Source organism: Nothobranchius furzeri, chromosome 5 (assembly GCF_043380555.1).
Source record: "Nothobranchius furzeri strain GRZ-AD chromosome 5, NfurGRZ-RIMD1, whole genome shotgun sequence".
Taxonomy (NCBI): Eukaryota; Metazoa; Chordata; class Actinopteri; order Cyprinodontiformes; family Nothobranchiidae; genus Nothobranchius; species Nothobranchius furzeri.
Genome location: NC_091745.1, coordinates 75,950,715 through 75,968,585, shown reverse-complemented (window position 1 = coordinate 75,968,585; position 17,871 = coordinate 75,950,715). Strand labels below are relative to the sequence as shown.

The window sequence follows — 17,871 nt, the reverse complement described above, 5'->3', positions numbered from 1 at the left end:
AGAAATTAAATAAAGGCTGGAAATTTGAATTATGATGATAATGAAAAAGGCTAATCAGAAAGCATGAGAAAATACCGGCAAGTGATGAAAAACGCTTCCTCCAATTCCCATTTTTATTAATATACATGTAATTAAAGGACTCTTTAAGTTTATTAATCAGTTTTAATAGCAACAAGTGCTCCTGCTGGTGAAGCATTCTCCATTTTTCCTCAAACTCATACACACTAATGAATGAAAATGATTAAGTAACCAATTATCTTATTTACTGAGACTGTGTGTTATGATAAAAATATTTCAATTGTGACAAAGAGATTGTTGCCTGCTCTCTTGTAAGATAAAAGTTTAGCGAATAGTTAGAGAGGACTGGGTTGAGGACGAGAAAAGGTTTCTTCAGGGATTGTCCTTCAGAGTGTCTTCAATCCAGTAGAGGAACTCACACACCTTGACGTAGACGCCGGGGAAGTTGGGTTGAGCACATCCCCGGCCCCACGACACCAGACCGTGCACCTCGCCGACACACACCAGAGGGCTGCCCGAGTCCCCCTGACGAACACAGACGGCGTGAGCAAATGCATCAAACGTGTACGTGTGGATCCTGCGGGTGTAAAACTCACATTGCACGCATCTCTGCCGCCATCCATGTAACCAGCGCACACCATCCTGCGTGTGATCATGTCTGGATAGGCGCTCTCACAGTCCTTGTCGTCTACTATGGGCACGTCCAAGCACTGCAGGCGGGTTGGCATGTTCACTATCACAGGTGAAAACACACAAAGTTTAAAGACACACCTGGCAGTTTTGGCTTGCTTTTAGCACCCCCTAGTGTCCGTTTAGTAGAACCAAATATGAAATTCATCTCGCCGTGCGTTTGTCTTTTTAACACCTTAATCCAACAGTTGAAATGTCTCCTCAGCCTTCATTAGTGAACAGATCATCACTAAATCAAACAAATCAGCTGTGTTCGCAATCTAAAACATGCAGGAAACGTGCTGAAAAAAGACGGCAGCGCCAGGCATACCAGCTCCGTTTTGTCTCCAGTCCAACAGGTGGCGGACAGCAACTCTGAAGTTGCAAGTGCAATATTCTGGCCACAGAGAGTGGTGAGGTCTGACTGACATTTCATTAACCCTTTAAAGGGTCATTTTTGCACGTACTGTCTCAAGATGATTTATTAAAAATATGAAAAACTTGCATATTATCCCTTTAAAGTAAAAAGCTTCTTTCTTTTAGTGCTCATTCCCTCTAATTTAAGTCACCTCCTTCACCATCCATGGCTGTGTTCCCCCATCCAGACACTGAGCAGGGCAGCCCCCCCACCGGGCAGCCTGTGGGCAGAGGGATGGGTGCGACTGCCTCAGTCACCTCCACAGGATGGAAGAGCTTGATCAGCATGATGTCGTAATCGAGAGTCTGATAGTCGTAGCTGCACATGAAGATGTTTACAATAAACTTTAAAGACATTTCTGCACTGATAATTTAATGATGATGAGTACATGATTAAACGCTGCTTTATATTCATTCTGCTTCAATTCAAGAGTTGATTGCTCTAAAATATTATGTGCTGCAACACATTTGCCATATTGGTGCTGCAGCTATAGCCACAAGGTGGTCATTATGAGTGAGAAGCTACAAAAAAAGCCTCATCAAGGTGTTCAGGAACCGTCTCTTCTCTGCAGGTTACTAACTCACCTTCGCGTTGGTTTTCAGCTCTGTGAGTTAGAGCAGCTTTGGCATGCACAGAAAAGGGTGGGGGGAGCTCCAGGAAGCATGAAATGTGTTCTTTAAAATGTGCAAATGGAAGAGACATAGAAGATAAACTTTTTTTTTAACCACCTGGGGTGCCAGACGATGGTGTCAGTCTTCATGAGCTGCTCTGTACCCTCAAACACACGAACATCATGTTCTCCCAGGATGATCTGCATGGCATAAGGGCTGAGAAAAGGGGTAGATTGGGAAGCAGGAAGATACTTGAACAGTAGTTTTTCCACAATATTACCAACATGTTTAGTTTTTTTTCTCATCAGAAGGAAAACAAGGAAATTGTTGCAAAAAAGCTTTTATTTTTCATTTTTGCAGGCTTACTTGTACCAACAGTGGGCGACAGAGAGCACCCACTGCTCGTTGATTAGCACTCCTCCGCAGAAATGGTAGCCGTAGTTGAGAGAGGCCATGTAAGGACGAGAGTGAGGCTCACACTCCTCCCCGCCGATGATCCTGCCATCATGACGGGGAACTGCCACTGTTCAACAACACAAAAGTAAAAGCATTGTTTTTAAGTCTGAACATTAAGGTATGAATAAACGTGTGTGTGTAATGGAAGCGTGTGTACCAGCAGCTCCAACAAGCAGCAGAAGAGTGAGGAGTCTCATGATGGTTAGAGATCAGAGGTCGCCAGGACTCGCCAGTATTTATACCGCACCAAGGTCTCAATGCCCTCCCACCTTTTTTGAATTTCCACTAATTGTTGACCCCATCTGTGTTTTCACACCGTCTTCTCCCAGAGCTAAAAGCAAATCACCAAATCTGCTTTCTTATCACGCTCCTTTTTTTGTTTTTATTTGCCCACCTTGGTCCTGTCACAGCACACCTTCGACATCATCTGTTCAGCTTCTCAAAGTCACCTGGTTGTCTCGTGGGTCACTCCTGGTAGGCAAACTAGAGCAAGAAGACACCTTTTAAGGAAAAGCAATTATATTCAAATGTATAAATAAAAATGTTTAAAAAAAGATGCAAACAAGCTGTTGTGTAACAGTCTTAGTCACCTTTGATGAAAAGCCAAAAGAGGTGAGAACGTGGCCATCTGTGGTCTCAGGGACCCGACGGAACATGCTGGTTTTCTGCTTTTAATTAGTCGCACCCTGAAGAAATCTTCTTGAGTATTTTAAATCAGATTATGCAGTTCAGTCTGTTATACAATCAGAGAATTAGTCAGGTTTATTGCACTTTTACAGGAGCTGCGTATTCGTCTAATAAGAGCAGGATGGGGACTGGGGTGGGAGGAGTGGACAGAAATCAGGTTAAGGTGATGAGGAGATGGAGGAGGAGGAGGAGGAAGGATGAAGGGGAGGTCACAGAGAAGCTGAGGTATAAATGCAGAAATAAGTTCAGCGTCATCCAGTCTGGTCGTAGGCAGGACTGAGTCAGCCAGATAATGATCGCCATCGTTTTTGTGCTCCTGGGAGCTGCAGGTAAAAACTGCTTGCAGCATTTCAAATTATTTAAATAACTATGCAACAGTTGGGTTTACACATGTCTGATGCCACAGCTGCAGCACCTGTGGACGACAGAATTGTGGGAGGCTACCAGTGCAAAGCCCACTCTCAACCCTGGCAGGTGTCCCTGAACATCGGCTACCACTTCTGTGGCGGCTCCCTCATTAATGACCAGTGGATCATCTCTGCTGCCCATTGCTGGCAAAAGTTGGTTCTCTATTTCCATGACCCGAAATGTAAACAAACAATGCGGTTACGATAATAATGTGCTCTGTGTGTCGTTTTTTTAGCCCTTTTTCACAGATTGCCGTCTTGGGTGACAACCACATCTGGATGCACGAAGGCACTGAGCAGTACATGTCAGTGGATGCCATCTACTGGCACGCCAGTTACGACTACACCACCCTGGACTATGACATCATGCTGATGAAGCTGGCTCATCCTGTCACTCTGAACAATCATGTCAAACCCATCCCTCTTCCCAAAGCCTGTCCTACACCAGGGGACATGTGCACGGTATCTGGATGGGGGAACATTTATTCTGATGATGGTGAGATGAGTTTGATCTTGGAAAAAGACCATTTTATGATCGTGATAGATCTCTTATTGGAAGTCACAGAAAGTGTTATGAGCAAACTAAGTTTAGATGTGCAGCTACAGCCCAGCTCAAGAGTCGCCAAACACAAATGAGAAAACTCCCAAAGAGTTGCATCTCAGTCAGGTTTACAGATGCCGAGCAAAAAGTTAGTGCAGCAACAGCTGACGTTTATCTTGTGCATGTTAACTGTTGGAGTTAGTTCGTGCTGCTGCGTCTAAAAAAGCATCTAAATGTAGATTTTTAAAAACAAAGTTAAACACTTTTATTAGTTTTACCTTAGTAATAGATGATTACCACTGACATCTGTAGGACAAAACCATTTGACCATTTATGAAAATGTATAAGTCTTGATTAACCAGAACATTTTTATAAGAAATAAATAAATAAAAAACAATAAATCCCCCCCAAAAAGGAAAATTTAAAACATAAAAAAACCATAAGAAACTTAAAAGATAAAAACATTGAAAGAAATAATTTTATTGAGTATCTTTAAAAGGTTAAATAAATTATTACTATATTTATATTATTACCATAGTAAACATTAAAGCATTTATTCCCATTTATTCCCCTCATGCGAATATTTAAAGACCAAGTTCACTTACTTTTATCAACACATTTGCAGTGATCTCTAGTATAAGTAGATCTCTTGCTAAAGAATCTCCGGCACTCCTGAACTAGAAGTTAGCCAGAACAGGGGGGAGCAGAACACGGCAAGTTTTGGAGTCTTATTTCCTGATATTTGGACATCTCGTCTCTGATTGGCTAACAGCAACACGGCTCCACTGACTATTTGCTCTGCAACGCTGATGTTTTACCTGCACAAATAACACAAGCCTGGAGGAGTTCTGCCATGTTGCGGAGTTGCTAATGCTAGCCTTCCCGCTGCGAGCCAAGATGAGTGTCACATAAAAACAATAACAGGTAAAACCAGTTTCTCAGTGAACTGGAAATTTAAAAAAGAGAAATTTTAACCCTTTGATGCATGAATAATGAAATCTTCAACCACGATTTTTTAAACAATTTTTTTCATTCATATTTAGGTGTGAATGAAACAAATTTCAACAAATATCTTTTGTAAAATTTTGTTAATTTACAAATAGTTTATTACATGTCCAACTCAGGGGACAGCGTGCGTTCTGAACATGAAATGTGTTGGCTTGACTTGCTGAAGCACAAATGGAGGGGCTCACATGCAATAAAGTCTTCAACAGCTGTGCTTAATAGCAAAAATAAATAAATAACAATTTTGAGTACCTGTCCACTGTAGTGACCATTATGCATCAAAGGGTTAATAGCACTTTTCTTCATGTAGAAGTAAAAAATTTGATTTGTAACTTTCTGTATCTCTGTCAGTTTTGTATGTAACAAGCTGAGATTTCATGGTGCAGAAACTGAGAGCCCTTCGTGTCATTTACCCTGGGTGCTAACAGATCACGTAAAGTCTTACGGTACAGAAAGGAAATCTCAAACTATTCCCTTTAAGGTTTGACCGAAAAAAGCAACTTTCCTCAAGATGATCTCAATTTAAAATTCAGGTGTGAAATGGGATCCTACTAGGTGACGTTATTGATCAGTTCTGGATGTTTTATGATCATGTTTTCACAACTAGAAACGTAAACGGACCTTTTACTGTTTAAAGATATTTTAGTGTGATCTAAATCTGCAGTAAGATTCTTGTTTTTGCCTATTTGTTTTAGTCAGTTTGTTGGTGAATTGGTAAAACTTCAACCTTTGGTGTTTATTTATTACAACAAATAGAATTTTTAACACCATTTCAGAAAAACAGAGATGCTTTGAGGTCTTCAGATTAAAAAAAACTGTTATTATCCCGTATTTCAACCTTTGTTTTTCTTTCATGCTTTTAACTACAGTGTTCAACCCATTTTACCTTCAGTGTGTGGAGGTTCCCATCTTGTCCCATAAGGACTGTGATGCTTCCTACCCTGGAATGATTACAGAGCGCATGGTGTGTGCTGGATACCCGGAGGGAGGCAAGGATGCCTGTCAGGTATTTTAAACTGATCACACAGCACAAGAAAAAGCAACGCACTGTATAAATCCTTAAAAACGTAACTGGATGAGAAAATTAGCTATTTGAGTAATCCTCGCACCTTCTTTGTCTTAATCAGGGCGACTCCGGCGGCCCTCTGGTGTGTAACGGGGAGCTGCAGGGAATCGTGTCTTGGGGTCAGGGCTGTGCTCAGCCTAACTACCCAGGGGTCTACACCAAAGTCTGTTCTCTGCTGCCCTGGATCAATGAGACTCTTTCTAGATACAGCTAGGCTCTGATCAGCCATCGCAGAAGCTACACGAGGGACGGGGAAACAAAGCAGAGAGTGAAACCGAAGGAGACAGAGACAGCAGGTGGTTGTGGGTAACGTCAGAAATAAAAATGAGCAGGCAAGCAGCAAAGAAAGATGATGGTGTAGGAAAAGGAAAAGAAAAGATGTGTGAGGGAATGATCAATAAAACGTTTTTCATGCATTGTTGTGTTTGTTGGTATTTATACGTGAAAGCAGCAACGTCTTTATCAAACAAATACGACTGATGACTTGTTTTCACACCTTTAACAGCGTAGATTAATATTAGCAAGAACCAAAATATCTAAAACTCAAACAGTTTTACAAATAAGTACAAAATTACTAGTATAAATTATCGTGAGAACAAAGAGGAGACAGCCCAAAAGTACATGGGGACAACTAGTCAATGACCTGAAGAGAGGTGGTGCCGCGGTAACAAAGGTTACCATTAGTAACACTACGTCGTCATGGATTAAAACCCTGCAGAGCTTGACGGTACCCCTGTTTGGGCCAGCACATGTCCATGCCCGTCTAAAGTTCGCCAGAGAGCGGCTAGGTGATCCAGAGGAGGATTGGGGGAAAACGTCATGAGGTCAGATGAGACTAAAATAGAATATTTTGGTATTAACACCAATCACTTGTTTGGAGGGGGAAGATTGTTGAGTTGCACCCCAAGAACACCATACCCATAGTGTAGCATGGGGGTGGAAACATTATACTTTGGGGCTTCTGATCCACATAAAGAAAGAATGAATGGGCCATGCATCCATCAGTGAGAGCATCAAAGATGAAACATGGCTAGATTTTCCAGCAAGACAACGATCCTAGACACGATGCACGGGAACAACGGGAGTCTACGTAAACGGCGTTCCAAGGTCCTGGAGTGGCCTAGCCAGTCTTCACTACACTGTATACGCTACACACCTCAGTGCATTTATTTGCACTATTAAATATTTTTACTTTAACCCGAGTGCTCCAGCCTTCTTCTTCCACTGCACTGAACGATATATTGGTATCAGAAATTAGAATTAGACTACATCGGTATATATCGGTCTGCAATCAGCCAAAAAGAGCACACGCCACCCCTCTGTTCATTGAGCTCCACTGGCTACCACTAGCAGCACGCATCAAATTCAAATTGCTAACACTAGCATACAAAGTCCGAGGCGGTACGGCTCCCATCTACCTGAATCCTCTTGCAAAGGCTTACGTCTTGGCCCGACAGGATCGTCGGCTAGCAGTGCCTACACCACCCTCAGGACAATCCAGACTCTTCTCATGCATCGTTCCACAAATGTGGAATGACCTTCCAAGCACTACCAGAACAGCGGCTTCCCTTTCAATTTTCAAGAAACTCCTGAAGACCCTGCTCTTCAGAGAGCATCTTCTAAACTAGCACCCTCCCTGCACCCCCCTCTACTGTCCACTCCTTGTTCCCTCCTCTCCATGATTGATGTCAAGTTGTTATTGTTGTTGTTAGCCTCAAGGGCTACATGCCAATTATCACTTGTAAGTCGCTTTGGACAAAAGCGTCTGCTAAATACATAAACATCAGAAATTAGAATTAGACTACATCGGTCTATATTGACCATCGGTGCAAAATCCGATACTGAACATCAGACAACTTACAATAAAACATGCATTTTCTGCGAGAGATTAAGATACAGATCCAACAGAATGATCCAGTAAAATGTGACACAAATATTCCTCTTAAGAATATTTTATTTGCTTTATTCAGTTTGAATAAAAAAAACAAAGGATCTTTGATTGGATCACTTAGTTGCTGGCCATGGTGCTCTCCAGCCAGTCGCTGAACATGCAGACCTGAAAGAGAACAAGAACAGTGTTACAACGCTAAATCAGCTCAGCTGGAGTCAAAGTTTGTCCTGATTGGAGGTTACCTTGGCGTAGACACCAGGGCGGTCCTTCTGAGCACATCCGTAGCCCCAGGACACAACACCTTGCAGCTCTTTGTTGCACACAACAGGGCCACCAGAGTCACCCTGACAGCAAAAGGAAACAATCATTAGAAGGATGGAGATTATGTTCAGCAAGGGGCCGAAACGAGTTGTTAAATAATCCAGAAGACATTCTTGTTGCAGATTTGACCTGCTCCGTACCTGGCAGGAGTCCTTGCCTCCCTCCAGGTATCCAGCACAGAACATGGACTCATCGATCATTCCAGGGTAGGAGTTGTTACAGTCCCTGTCAGAAATGATGGGGACTTCCAGGCACTGCAGCTTGTTCTTGTCAGCAGCTGAGACGCACCAAAGAGAGCACAAGTTCATGGAATCAGGTTCAAAATAAAACAAACTCAACCAGAATCGGACCAGATTCAGATCTAACTCACTGGAGCTCATGGTGTTGCCCCAGCCGGAGACAAGGCACCTGGTACCAGCGGGAGCACAGCCTCTGGGCAGATCCACGGGCTTCACGTAGCTGTTGAGGGTGGCGGGCTTGCTCAGCTTGATCAGCATGATGTCATTGCTGATGGTGTAGGAGTCGTAGCGGGGATGACGGATGACGCGGGACGAGCTGATGAACTGCTCGCTTCCCTCAGAGATCTTGATGTTGTGCTCTCCCAGACGCACCTCCAAACGGCTGGAAACACACACACACACACACACACACAATAATCATCAAATCCTCGTTTAAATCAGAGCTGCAGACTTTAACTGAAACACGACGAACGTACGACTGGTAGCAGTGAGCTGCAGACACAACCCATTCCTCGTTGACCAGAGAGCCACCGCAGAAGTGGTAGCCAACGTTCAGAGACACCTGATGGGGCTGGGAGTAGGGCGTGCACTCATACCCTCCAACAATCTTGTCATCGTCAAGAGCAACTGGAAAAAAGTGATTAGTGAATGTTTCTCAACTCAGTCAGGAACGTCAATGAATGCATGAATAATAGCGTGCTTACAGGCAGCTCCGATGAGCAGAACAAACACCAGAGACCTCATGGTTGCTGAGTGATCCTGTTGATGAGAGGGCTTCACCTGCAGCTCTGGATTATATAGGAAGGCCCCTGGCAGTGCTCCTGCTGAGGTCACCTCCCTCTGTTATCTCGGACCAATCAGAGTCCAGAACAGAAACAGTTTTGGACTTAATTTAGTCCTTCAGAAATTCTGACGTGTCGCTAAACTAAATTATTTACACTCATAATGTGTTTTTTTTAAACCAAAGGCTTGATTAGGTAAGTGTACTCTAACTACGTTGTGACTGGAACAACTTTCCTACTTAAGTCAACCTGTTGCTAATAACAGTGACAAACATTTCATGTGACATTTCTATAACAGTATGTTGCATAAGTCACAAGCTGCAAACCGTTTACATAACGGCCGCGCAGCAGGTGGCCCGTTTCACAACACGGAGCGTCCGGGACCAACTCACATGTTATTACAGATCCCTGAACAACAAAAATACTTATAACTACCTTTTCCAGCAGTCTTTCGCTGCTGCATTTCTTGTCTTTGAGCAAAAGGCCGGCAGTTTCACACAAATGAGTCAAATCTGAAACCTTTCACGCTTGTTTTCTGACTTGTTTTGTAGCGTTAGGAGAAGTCTCTGTAGACATAATTCTCACGTCCAAATCTGTGTCATTATGCCTTTGTTCCTGTGGCATCGCTTTAAAAACAAACTGTGATTTGTCTAAATTTCTCTCATGAGCATCGAACGTGAGAAAAACATCCTTTTGATTCTAGTGAGGCTTGAAAATTGCAAATTTGAACATTTTCTAAGAAATCCTTTGAATATGTTTGCTACGAATATCATTTCCATTAGCTGCTGCAATCTCCGTCCATCCATCAAGCCATTTTTGTCTGCTGATCCGGGGTCGGGTCACAGGGGTAGCAGCCCAAGCAGGGATGCCCAGACTTCCCTCTCCCCAGCCATCCAGCTCCTCCGAGGAAATCCCAAGGCGTTCCCTGACCTGCTGAGAAACAAAGTCCCTCCAGTGTGTCTTGGGTCTTCTTTTAGGTCTCCTCCCAGTTGGACATGCCCAGAAAACTTCACCAGGGAGGCATACATCCTAACCAGATGTCTGAGCTACCTCAACTGGCTCCTCTCGATGTGGAGGAGCAGCGGATCTACTCCGAGCCCCTCCTGGAATGTATCTCTAAGGGAGAGCCTAGACACTTTGCAGAGGAAACTCATTTTGGCCGCTTGTATCCATGATCTTGTTCTTTCAGTCACCACCCAAAGCTCGTGACCATAGTTGAGGGTAGGAACGTAGATCGACTGATAAATTGAGAGCTTCACCTTCTGGCTCAGTTCTATCTTCGCCATGACAGATCGGTACAACGCCCGCATCACTCCAGACGCAACACTAGCTATCTGGCGCTCCATCTTTCCCTCACTCGTGAACAAGACCCCAAGATACTTAAACTCCTCCTTGAGACTGGACCTCAGCCCTGACCATTCTACCCTTTTCTGACTCTTGGATTCAGGGGAGCCGCTCTCATCCCAGCTGCTTCACACTCGGCTGCGGCGGAACCGAGTCCCACTTAACCGAATATGTTTGCTACCAACATCATTTCCATCAGCTGACGCGATGTTAGAACGTGTATTAATTTTTTGTTTCCTTACCAGTGGGGGATCATAAGGAATTCAAAGATAATTTAATAGGTTGGATTTTTAAATGATGAAATTTGACTGATTTACCCAGCCTGAAGCCAAGACACTGCTCTCTACAGAAGAGATGCTCTAAGGCATCATGGCTGAATCACTCTTTTGGTTCGCATCTGAACTCATCAGTCAACGTGACCTTTTCCCATCGCTTCACCGTCCCATCTTCATGCTACTTGACAAACACAATCCTCTTCTTCCGGCTCTTGGACAGTACAGACGCTTTTTTCCTCCTCTCCTCCCTATCTTATCCAAGGCTCTTTGTCTGTCTTTGGGTGGACGGTGCTTCTGCATTTTTTCTGGAAACTGGAAATTATTAAAGAAGGATCTGGTCAGTTGGTCTTTCAATGCGATAGACAAAATTTTTTCAACGATGAGAACGGGAGAAGGGGCTCCCGGGTGCCCCTCTGGGACAGAGCCAGCTGGGCATATCATGGACTCCTGGAAACAGTGGGACCTGATCTGCCTATCTCAACTGTCTGTAGAGGATTCTGAAGACATCTGGATAGTCGTGGCGTTGGTGTCAGGTGTCTTGCTTTTGGCCTGAGTGGTTACCTGGCTTGCCGGAAAATTAATGAGCTGTCGAGGAATATTGGCTCAATCCCGGAGCTCAGGGATGGATTACACCGCGCTGGGAATGCACAGACTCATTTAATTGTCGAGATGAGTCGTAAGCTTGGAACTTTGGCTGAGATTCAGACTCTGGCACAGAAGGTGGATTCAATCAAGGAGAAAGTTGACGGGTCAGCACGGACTGGGAGAGATTACTTACGCCAGTATTTGATTTAAAGTGGTTGAGAACCAACAGAACTTTAAGACAGAGAGGAAATTATCTCTGTCTGGCCCCAAAACAAGTTCTTATCTGAATCTGGTGCCCTTGAGTCTGTGAGGCTGAAATGAATACTTCCCCCTCAGAAGAAATGTGGAATGCTGCCGTCGCCATGGCAACTCTGTCTCCCTATTCCAGCTTGGGTGGGACTGCGACCGGTGAAGGCTGTTGAATCGTTTCCAGGAGTCACTGTGCTCTCTTACCCATCTACCTCCCTCCCCTGTCCAAATGGAGGTGACGAGTGCTGCTTATCGTGGCTGCATGCACTGATGTGTGGAGAGTCCCCAACCCTACCTCCCACCTAGTGGACACTTATGTTGTGACGTCTGAAGTCTGTTGCATTTCTGTCTGAGGAGTTTTTTGCAGAGCAAAGCTGCCCTCCCTGTGGAGGGTAACTCTGAAGTGCCTTTTTCCCCTCCACCTGAACCAATCCTCATGTAAACCCCTCTGATCTCTATTAAGGTAGCGCGACTCGGGTTGCGAATGACCACAGTCACCAATTCTTGTCATGTGTCTTGCCTATGTATGTCTGATCTCTGAAATGTGTGTACTGAAAATCTAATTTCCCTCTGGGATTAATAAAGTATCTTTGAATTGAATTGAATTTTATAAAGATCAGCCTCTCTGATGAGGGATCTTCTAATAACCAGGCAGCAGCTTCACTCTTAATTCTTTAAGTTTTGTTTGTATTTTTTGTACTGTTTATTTTAAGTAGAATGCCTTCTCCGGGTCAGGGATGAGGTCCTGCCCCAAGTGGAGGAGTTTCAGTATCTCGGGGTCTTGTTCACGAGTGAGGGAAAGCTGGAGCATGAGATCGATAGGTGGATTGGTGCTGCGTCTGCAGTGATGCGGGCGTTGTACCGGTCTGTCGTGGTGAAGAGAGAGCTGAGTCAGAAGGCGAAGCTCTCGATTTACCAGTTGATCTACGTTCCTACCCTCACCTATGGTCACGAGCTTTGGGTAGTGACCAAAAGAACGAGATCACACATACAAGCGGCCAAAATGAGTTTTCTCTGCAGGGTGGCTGGGCTCTCCCTTAGAGATAGGGTGAGAAGCTCGGTCATTTGGGAGGGGCTCGGAGTAGACCCGCTGCTCCTCCACATCGAGAGGAGCCAGTTGAGGTGGCTCGGGCATCTGGTCAGGATGCCTCCTGGACGCCTCCCTGGTGAGGTTTTCCAGGCACATCCAACCAGGAGAAGACCTAAAGGTAGACCCAGGACACGGTGGAGGGACTATGTCTCTCACCTGGCCAGGGAACGCCTTGGGATTCCCCTGGAGATGCTGGCCCAAGTGGCTGGGGAGAGGGAAGTCTGGGCCTCTCGACTTAGGCTATTGCCCCCGCGACCCAACTCCGGATAAGCGGATGAAAATGGATGGATGGATGGATGGATGGATGGATGGATGGATGGATGATGCATGGATGGATGGATGCATGGATGGATGGATGGATGGATGGATGGATGGATGGATGCATGGATGGATGGATGGATGGATGGATGGATGGATGGATGGATGCATGGATGGATGGATGGATGGATGGATGCATGGATGGATGGATGGATGGATGGGTGGATGGATGGATGGATGGATGGATGGATGGATGGATGGATGGATGGATGGATGGATGGGTGGATGGATGGATGGATGGATGGATGGATGGATGGATGGATGGATGGATGGATGGATGGATGGATGGATGGATGCATGGATGGATGGATGGATGGATGGATGGATGGATGCATGGATGGATGGATGGATGGATGGATGCATGGATGGATGGATGGATGGATGGGTGGATGGATGGATGGATGGATGGATGGATGGATGGATGGATGGATGGATGGATGGATGGATGGATGCATGGATGGATGGATGGATGGATGGATGGATGGATGGATGGATGGATGCATGGATGGATGGATGGATGGATGGATGCATGGATGGATGGATGGATGGATGGGTGGATGGATGGATGGATGGATGGATGGATGGATGGATGGATGGATGGATGGATGGATGGATGGATGGATGAAGTAGTAATGCAATGATTTATAGTCATGTCACAACCACAAAGCCATATAAAGAGAACAAAAACCCTAACTATGTCATTCAGTTCATTCACCCACAAACCTTTTTTTTAAATCTGCTTCCAGCGATCTGATTGGTGGAATAGCTTAAAGTCTGGAGGAAACACCCTCACCAAGAATTCTAACAATATTCAACCTGATGTGACTGAAACAGATGGTGTGTCATGCCTTTGGACATGGCTAAAGTCATTATCAGCCGGGTCAGCGGCATAAAAAAATCTGTTATTAGAGCGGGTGAAGCTCACCTTTTCTTCCTCATTTCTTTAATCTTAGCATTTTAAAACAAAAAAAATTTCCAATATTTTAATATGATATAAATTTTGAAATCATCTTTTGTTCTTGTGAAGCTCCTCGTGATTTTTATCTTGAGAGGCGCTACATAAAAATAATTTCTTCTTTTTCTACTTACAACAAAAATGACATGAAAGTAAAATAAAGTGCATCCAGAACATTTTTATTAGTTTTTCTAATAAAACAGATGCCTTCTTGTTCTAATTATTACACGACACATGACAACCACATTCACCATTGTGTGCATTATAAACAGGGCGGCAGTAGCACAAGGGGTGGAGCCTTTTGTCCAGTAACCAGAAGGTTGCAGGTTTGATCCCGGTTCCAAACAGAGGATTCTGCTGTTGTGTTCTTGGGCAATACGCCTAACCCACCTTACCTGGTGGAGGTGGTCGGAGGGACCAGTGGCGCCCATGCTCAGCAGCCTCGCCTTTGTCAGTGTGCCCCAGGGCAGCTGCGGCTACAATGTAGCTCATCACCACCAGTGTGTGAATGGATGAATGATGCACTGTGGTGTAAAGCGCTTTGGAGTCCTCTGACTCTGAAACACAAGTGCAGGTCAGTTTACATTTAAGAGGACTTTTCATTAAAACCTAGCTTTTACATTATAAAAACATTTTTTTATGAAGCTGGGTGCACAGTTGGTTGTACTGTTGCCTCAGAGCAAGGAGGTTGCAGGTTTGAATCTCGTCTGCAGCCTTTCTGCGTGTTCTCCCCGTGCATACATGGGCTTTGTCCAGACACTCTGGTGTCATCCCACGGACTAAAAGCATGCATAACAGGAAAACTGGAGACTGAATTGTCCTTCTGTGTGTGTGTGTGTGTGTGTGTGTGTGTGTGTGTGTGTGTGTGTGTGTGTGTGTGTGTGTGTGTGTGTGTGTGTGTGTGTGTGTGTGTGTGTGTGTGTATGATAATGAGTGTTTATTATGTCAAATTACATCTGTAACAATAAAAAAATCTAAAAAACAATACCTCATTTGTGATTTTTTTTCCTTTTCAATGAATCATTTGAAAATGTTGCTTGTGTTAAATCACCTGAACACGTCTGACTTGTAAAGCTAAACATGTTTAAAATGCTTACCTGAATAAATGATCAGTGAAACAGTGTGAACGGTTGGCACCGTGTTGTGAAACAGGCCATCTGCTGGGCTGTGGTTATATCAGAGACGGTGAACATGATATGCATATTCTGACAAAAGCAGGTGTCATTCAGTATCAAATCAGCAAAATGTATTTATTTTTCCAACACCCAGACTGTTTCTGTTCTGGACTCTGATTGGTCCGAGATAACAGAGGGAGGTGACCTCAGCAGGAGCACTGCCAGGGGCCTTCCTATATAATCCAGAGCTGCAGGTGAAGCCCTCTCATCAACAGGATCACTCAGCAACCATGAGGTCTCTGGTGTTTGTTCTGCTCATCGGAGCTGCCTGTAAGCACGCTATTATTCATGCATTCATTGACGTTCCTGACTGAGTTGAGAAACATTCACTAATCACTTTTTTCCAGTTGCTCTTGACGATGACAAGATTGTTGGAGGGTATGAGTGCACGCCCTACTCCCAGCCCCATCAGGTGTCTCTGAACGTTGGCTACCACTTCTGCGGTGGCTCTCTGGTCAACGAGGAATGGGTTGTGTCTGCAGCTCACTGCTACCAGTCGTACGTTCGTCGTGTTTCAGTTAAAGTCTGCAGCTCTGATTTAAACGAGGATTTGATGATTATTTTGTGTGTGTGTGTGTGTGTGTGTTTCCAGCCGTTTGGAGGTGCGTCTGGGAGAGCACAACATCAAGATCTCTGAGGGAAGCGAGCAGTTCATCAGCTCGTCCCGCGTCATCCGTCATCCCCGCTACGACTCCTACACCATCAGCAATGACATCATGCTGATCAAGCTGAGCAAGCCCGCCACCCTCAACAGCTACGTGAAGCCCGTGGATCTGCCCAGAGGCTGTGCTCCCGCTGGTACCAGGTGCCTTGTCTCCGGCTGGGGCAACACCATGAGCTCCAGTGAGTTAGATCTGAATCTGGTCCGATTCTGGTTGAGTTTGTTTTATTTTGAACCTGATTCCATGAACTTGTGCTCTCTTTGGTGCGTCTCAGCTGCTGACAAGAACAAGCTGCAGTGCCTGGAAGTCCCCATCATTTCTGACAGGGACTGTAACAACTCCTACCCTGGAATGATCGATGAGTCCATGTTCTGTGCTGGATACCTGGAGGGAGGCAAGGACTCCTGCCAGGTACGGAGCAGGTCAAATCTGCAACAAGAATGTCTTCTGGATTATTTAACAACTCGTTTCGGCCCCTTGCTGAACATAATCTCCATCCTTCTAATGACTGTTTCCTTTTGCTGTCAGGGTGACTCTGGTGGCCCTGTTGTGTGCAACAAAGAGCTGCAAGGTGTTGTGTCCTGGGGCTACGGATGTGCTCAGAAGGACCGCCCTGGTGTCTACGCCAAGGTAACCTCCAATCAGGACAAACTTTTGACTCCAGCTGAGCTGATTTAGCGTTGTAACACTGTTCTTGTTCTCTTTCAGGTCTGCATGTTCAGCGACTGGCTGGAGAGCACCATGGCCAGCAACTAAACACAACATCCTGCCGCTGGCTTACACTGCTGCCTTTCTTCGGCCATTTTAACTATACACCTGTTGTTAATTTGTTCATGAAAATGTGCAGCCAGTTTCATACATATCAATAAAATCCTAAATCCTAACGTTTGTTTGTGTTTTCTTTTGACACGTCTACTTTTTGTTTTCTAACTTATTCCTTCGCTTTAATTCTCTGTGAAATCACATTTTTATTATGTTATAACGGCTGCTGCTGCTGCTGCTGCATGCAATCCTTTAGAAGCAACTTGTTACCTGTATACAACAGTGTCATGTTGAAGTGTGACATCATCTAGAATCCTTTTGAAATTACAGCTCATTGTTGCTATTTTGAGACGCCAAACATCGTTCTCACTTTTTAAAGGCTGCATGCTTGACAGCATTGTGACTTCACATCTTTTGCTTGAAATAAAATTTATTAATACTTTTATTAATTGCTGGTTTTGCACAAATGGGTAATAAATATGGAAGTTTTCACATTTCTTTCCATTTTTTTAATTTATGAAGTTCAGCATATTGCCAGAAGCATGAATACTATTTATCAGCTGGCTAAAACATTATTTTTAAGGTCCACAGTTTGCATGCTTTTTATGAATTAATTCAACGGAATTTCTGCTGTTTGTCTAATTCAAGTTTGTTGATCGACATAAACATTTGGAAAATGATCTGTAATATTTTAGAAAGAAAGAGAAATAAGCATTAAAATGTGTTTTGAAACATAGATGGGCCATTTCTTTGTTTGTTTGGTTTTTGAGAATGGCTTCACCTGACAACATCTGGGCAAGGTCATCATTAACCAGTGAACAGTTCATGCTGTAGTCAATGGAATACATTTGGAAATAATAAAAAAAAATCTGTTTATTTTTAAGTTTAAAATAATAAAATAATCTTATTTACAAAACTTATGAAGGATGTAGAATTTTACTTTAATTCCCTTTTGGGGTTTGTAGCCAGTCAGCAGCACAGGTGAGTGCCAAATTATGGAAGGTAAGCAGGCAATGAGAGTTAAACCCAGAATTTCTTTATAGCAGTCATGGTATTTCCATTCAAATTTACACACACACCCACACACACACACACACACACACACACACACACACACACACACACACACACACACACACACACACACACACACACACAAACACTGATCCCTATTTTTTTCTTTTTGCAGATAAAATGTAAAAAAATATATAAATTAAATGAGAAAATATTATACAATAGTGAACAAATATTACAATGCAATCTTAATTATTATTATTTTTTGTATTTTTCATAAATACGTATTACAGTTGAGCTGTCAAAGGAGGAGTTATATATGCAACAGAAA

At 43.9% G+C, this 17,871-nt stretch overlaps 3 protein-coding genes across 3 annotated transcripts; 1 reads left to right on the top strand and 2 right to left on the bottom strand.

The window, feature by feature from the left end:
* Window positions 1-99: 99 nt before the first annotated feature.
* Window positions 100-2,433, bottom strand: LOC107379681 (trypsin). Its single transcript, XM_015950543.3, has 6 exons — window positions 2,330-2,433; window positions 2,083-2,239; window positions 1,834-1,932; window positions 1,257-1,423; window positions 615-751; window positions 100-543 (listed from the first exon to the last, which is right to left on the bottom strand). Exons 1-6 carry the CDS (start codon window positions 2,367-2,369, stop codon window positions 391-393), a joined length of 753 nt encoding a protein of 250 aa, XP_015806029.1. The 5' UTR covers window positions 2,370-2,433; the 3' UTR covers window positions 100-390.
* A 667-nt stretch (window positions 2,434-3,100) lies between these two features.
* On the top strand, window positions 3,101-16,645 carry LOC107379680 (uncharacterized). Its single transcript, XM_070551945.1, has 22 exons — window positions 3,101-3,188; window positions 3,266-3,419; window positions 3,503-3,762; window positions 5,682-5,818; window positions 5,940-6,089; window positions 6,597-6,694; window positions 7,933-8,119; window positions 8,238-8,296; window positions 8,342-8,406; window positions 8,484-8,683; window positions 8,853-8,966; window positions 10,559-10,664; window positions 10,866-10,949; window positions 11,222-11,263; window positions 14,606-14,754; window positions 15,080-15,112; window positions 15,237-15,372; window positions 15,450-15,600; window positions 15,695-15,945; window positions 16,039-16,175; window positions 16,293-16,394; window positions 16,473-16,645. Exons 1-22 carry the CDS (start codon window positions 3,152-3,154, stop codon window positions 16,518-16,520), a joined length of 2,700 nt encoding a protein of 899 aa, XP_070408046.1. The 5' UTR covers window positions 3,101-3,151; the 3' UTR covers window positions 16,521-16,645.
* Window positions 7,815-14,458, bottom strand: LOC107379679 (trypsin-2). The gene is made up of 7 exons (XM_015950540.3): window positions 14,318-14,458; window positions 9,034-9,169; window positions 8,806-8,956; window positions 8,461-8,711; window positions 8,231-8,367; window positions 8,012-8,113; window positions 7,815-7,934 (listed from the first exon to the last, which is right to left on the bottom strand). Exons 1-7 carry the CDS (start codon window positions 14,417-14,419, stop codon window positions 7,887-7,889), a joined length of 927 nt encoding a protein of 308 aa, XP_015806026.2. The 5' UTR covers window positions 14,420-14,458; the 3' UTR covers window positions 7,815-7,886.
* Window positions 16,646-17,871: the final 1,226 nt, after the last annotated feature.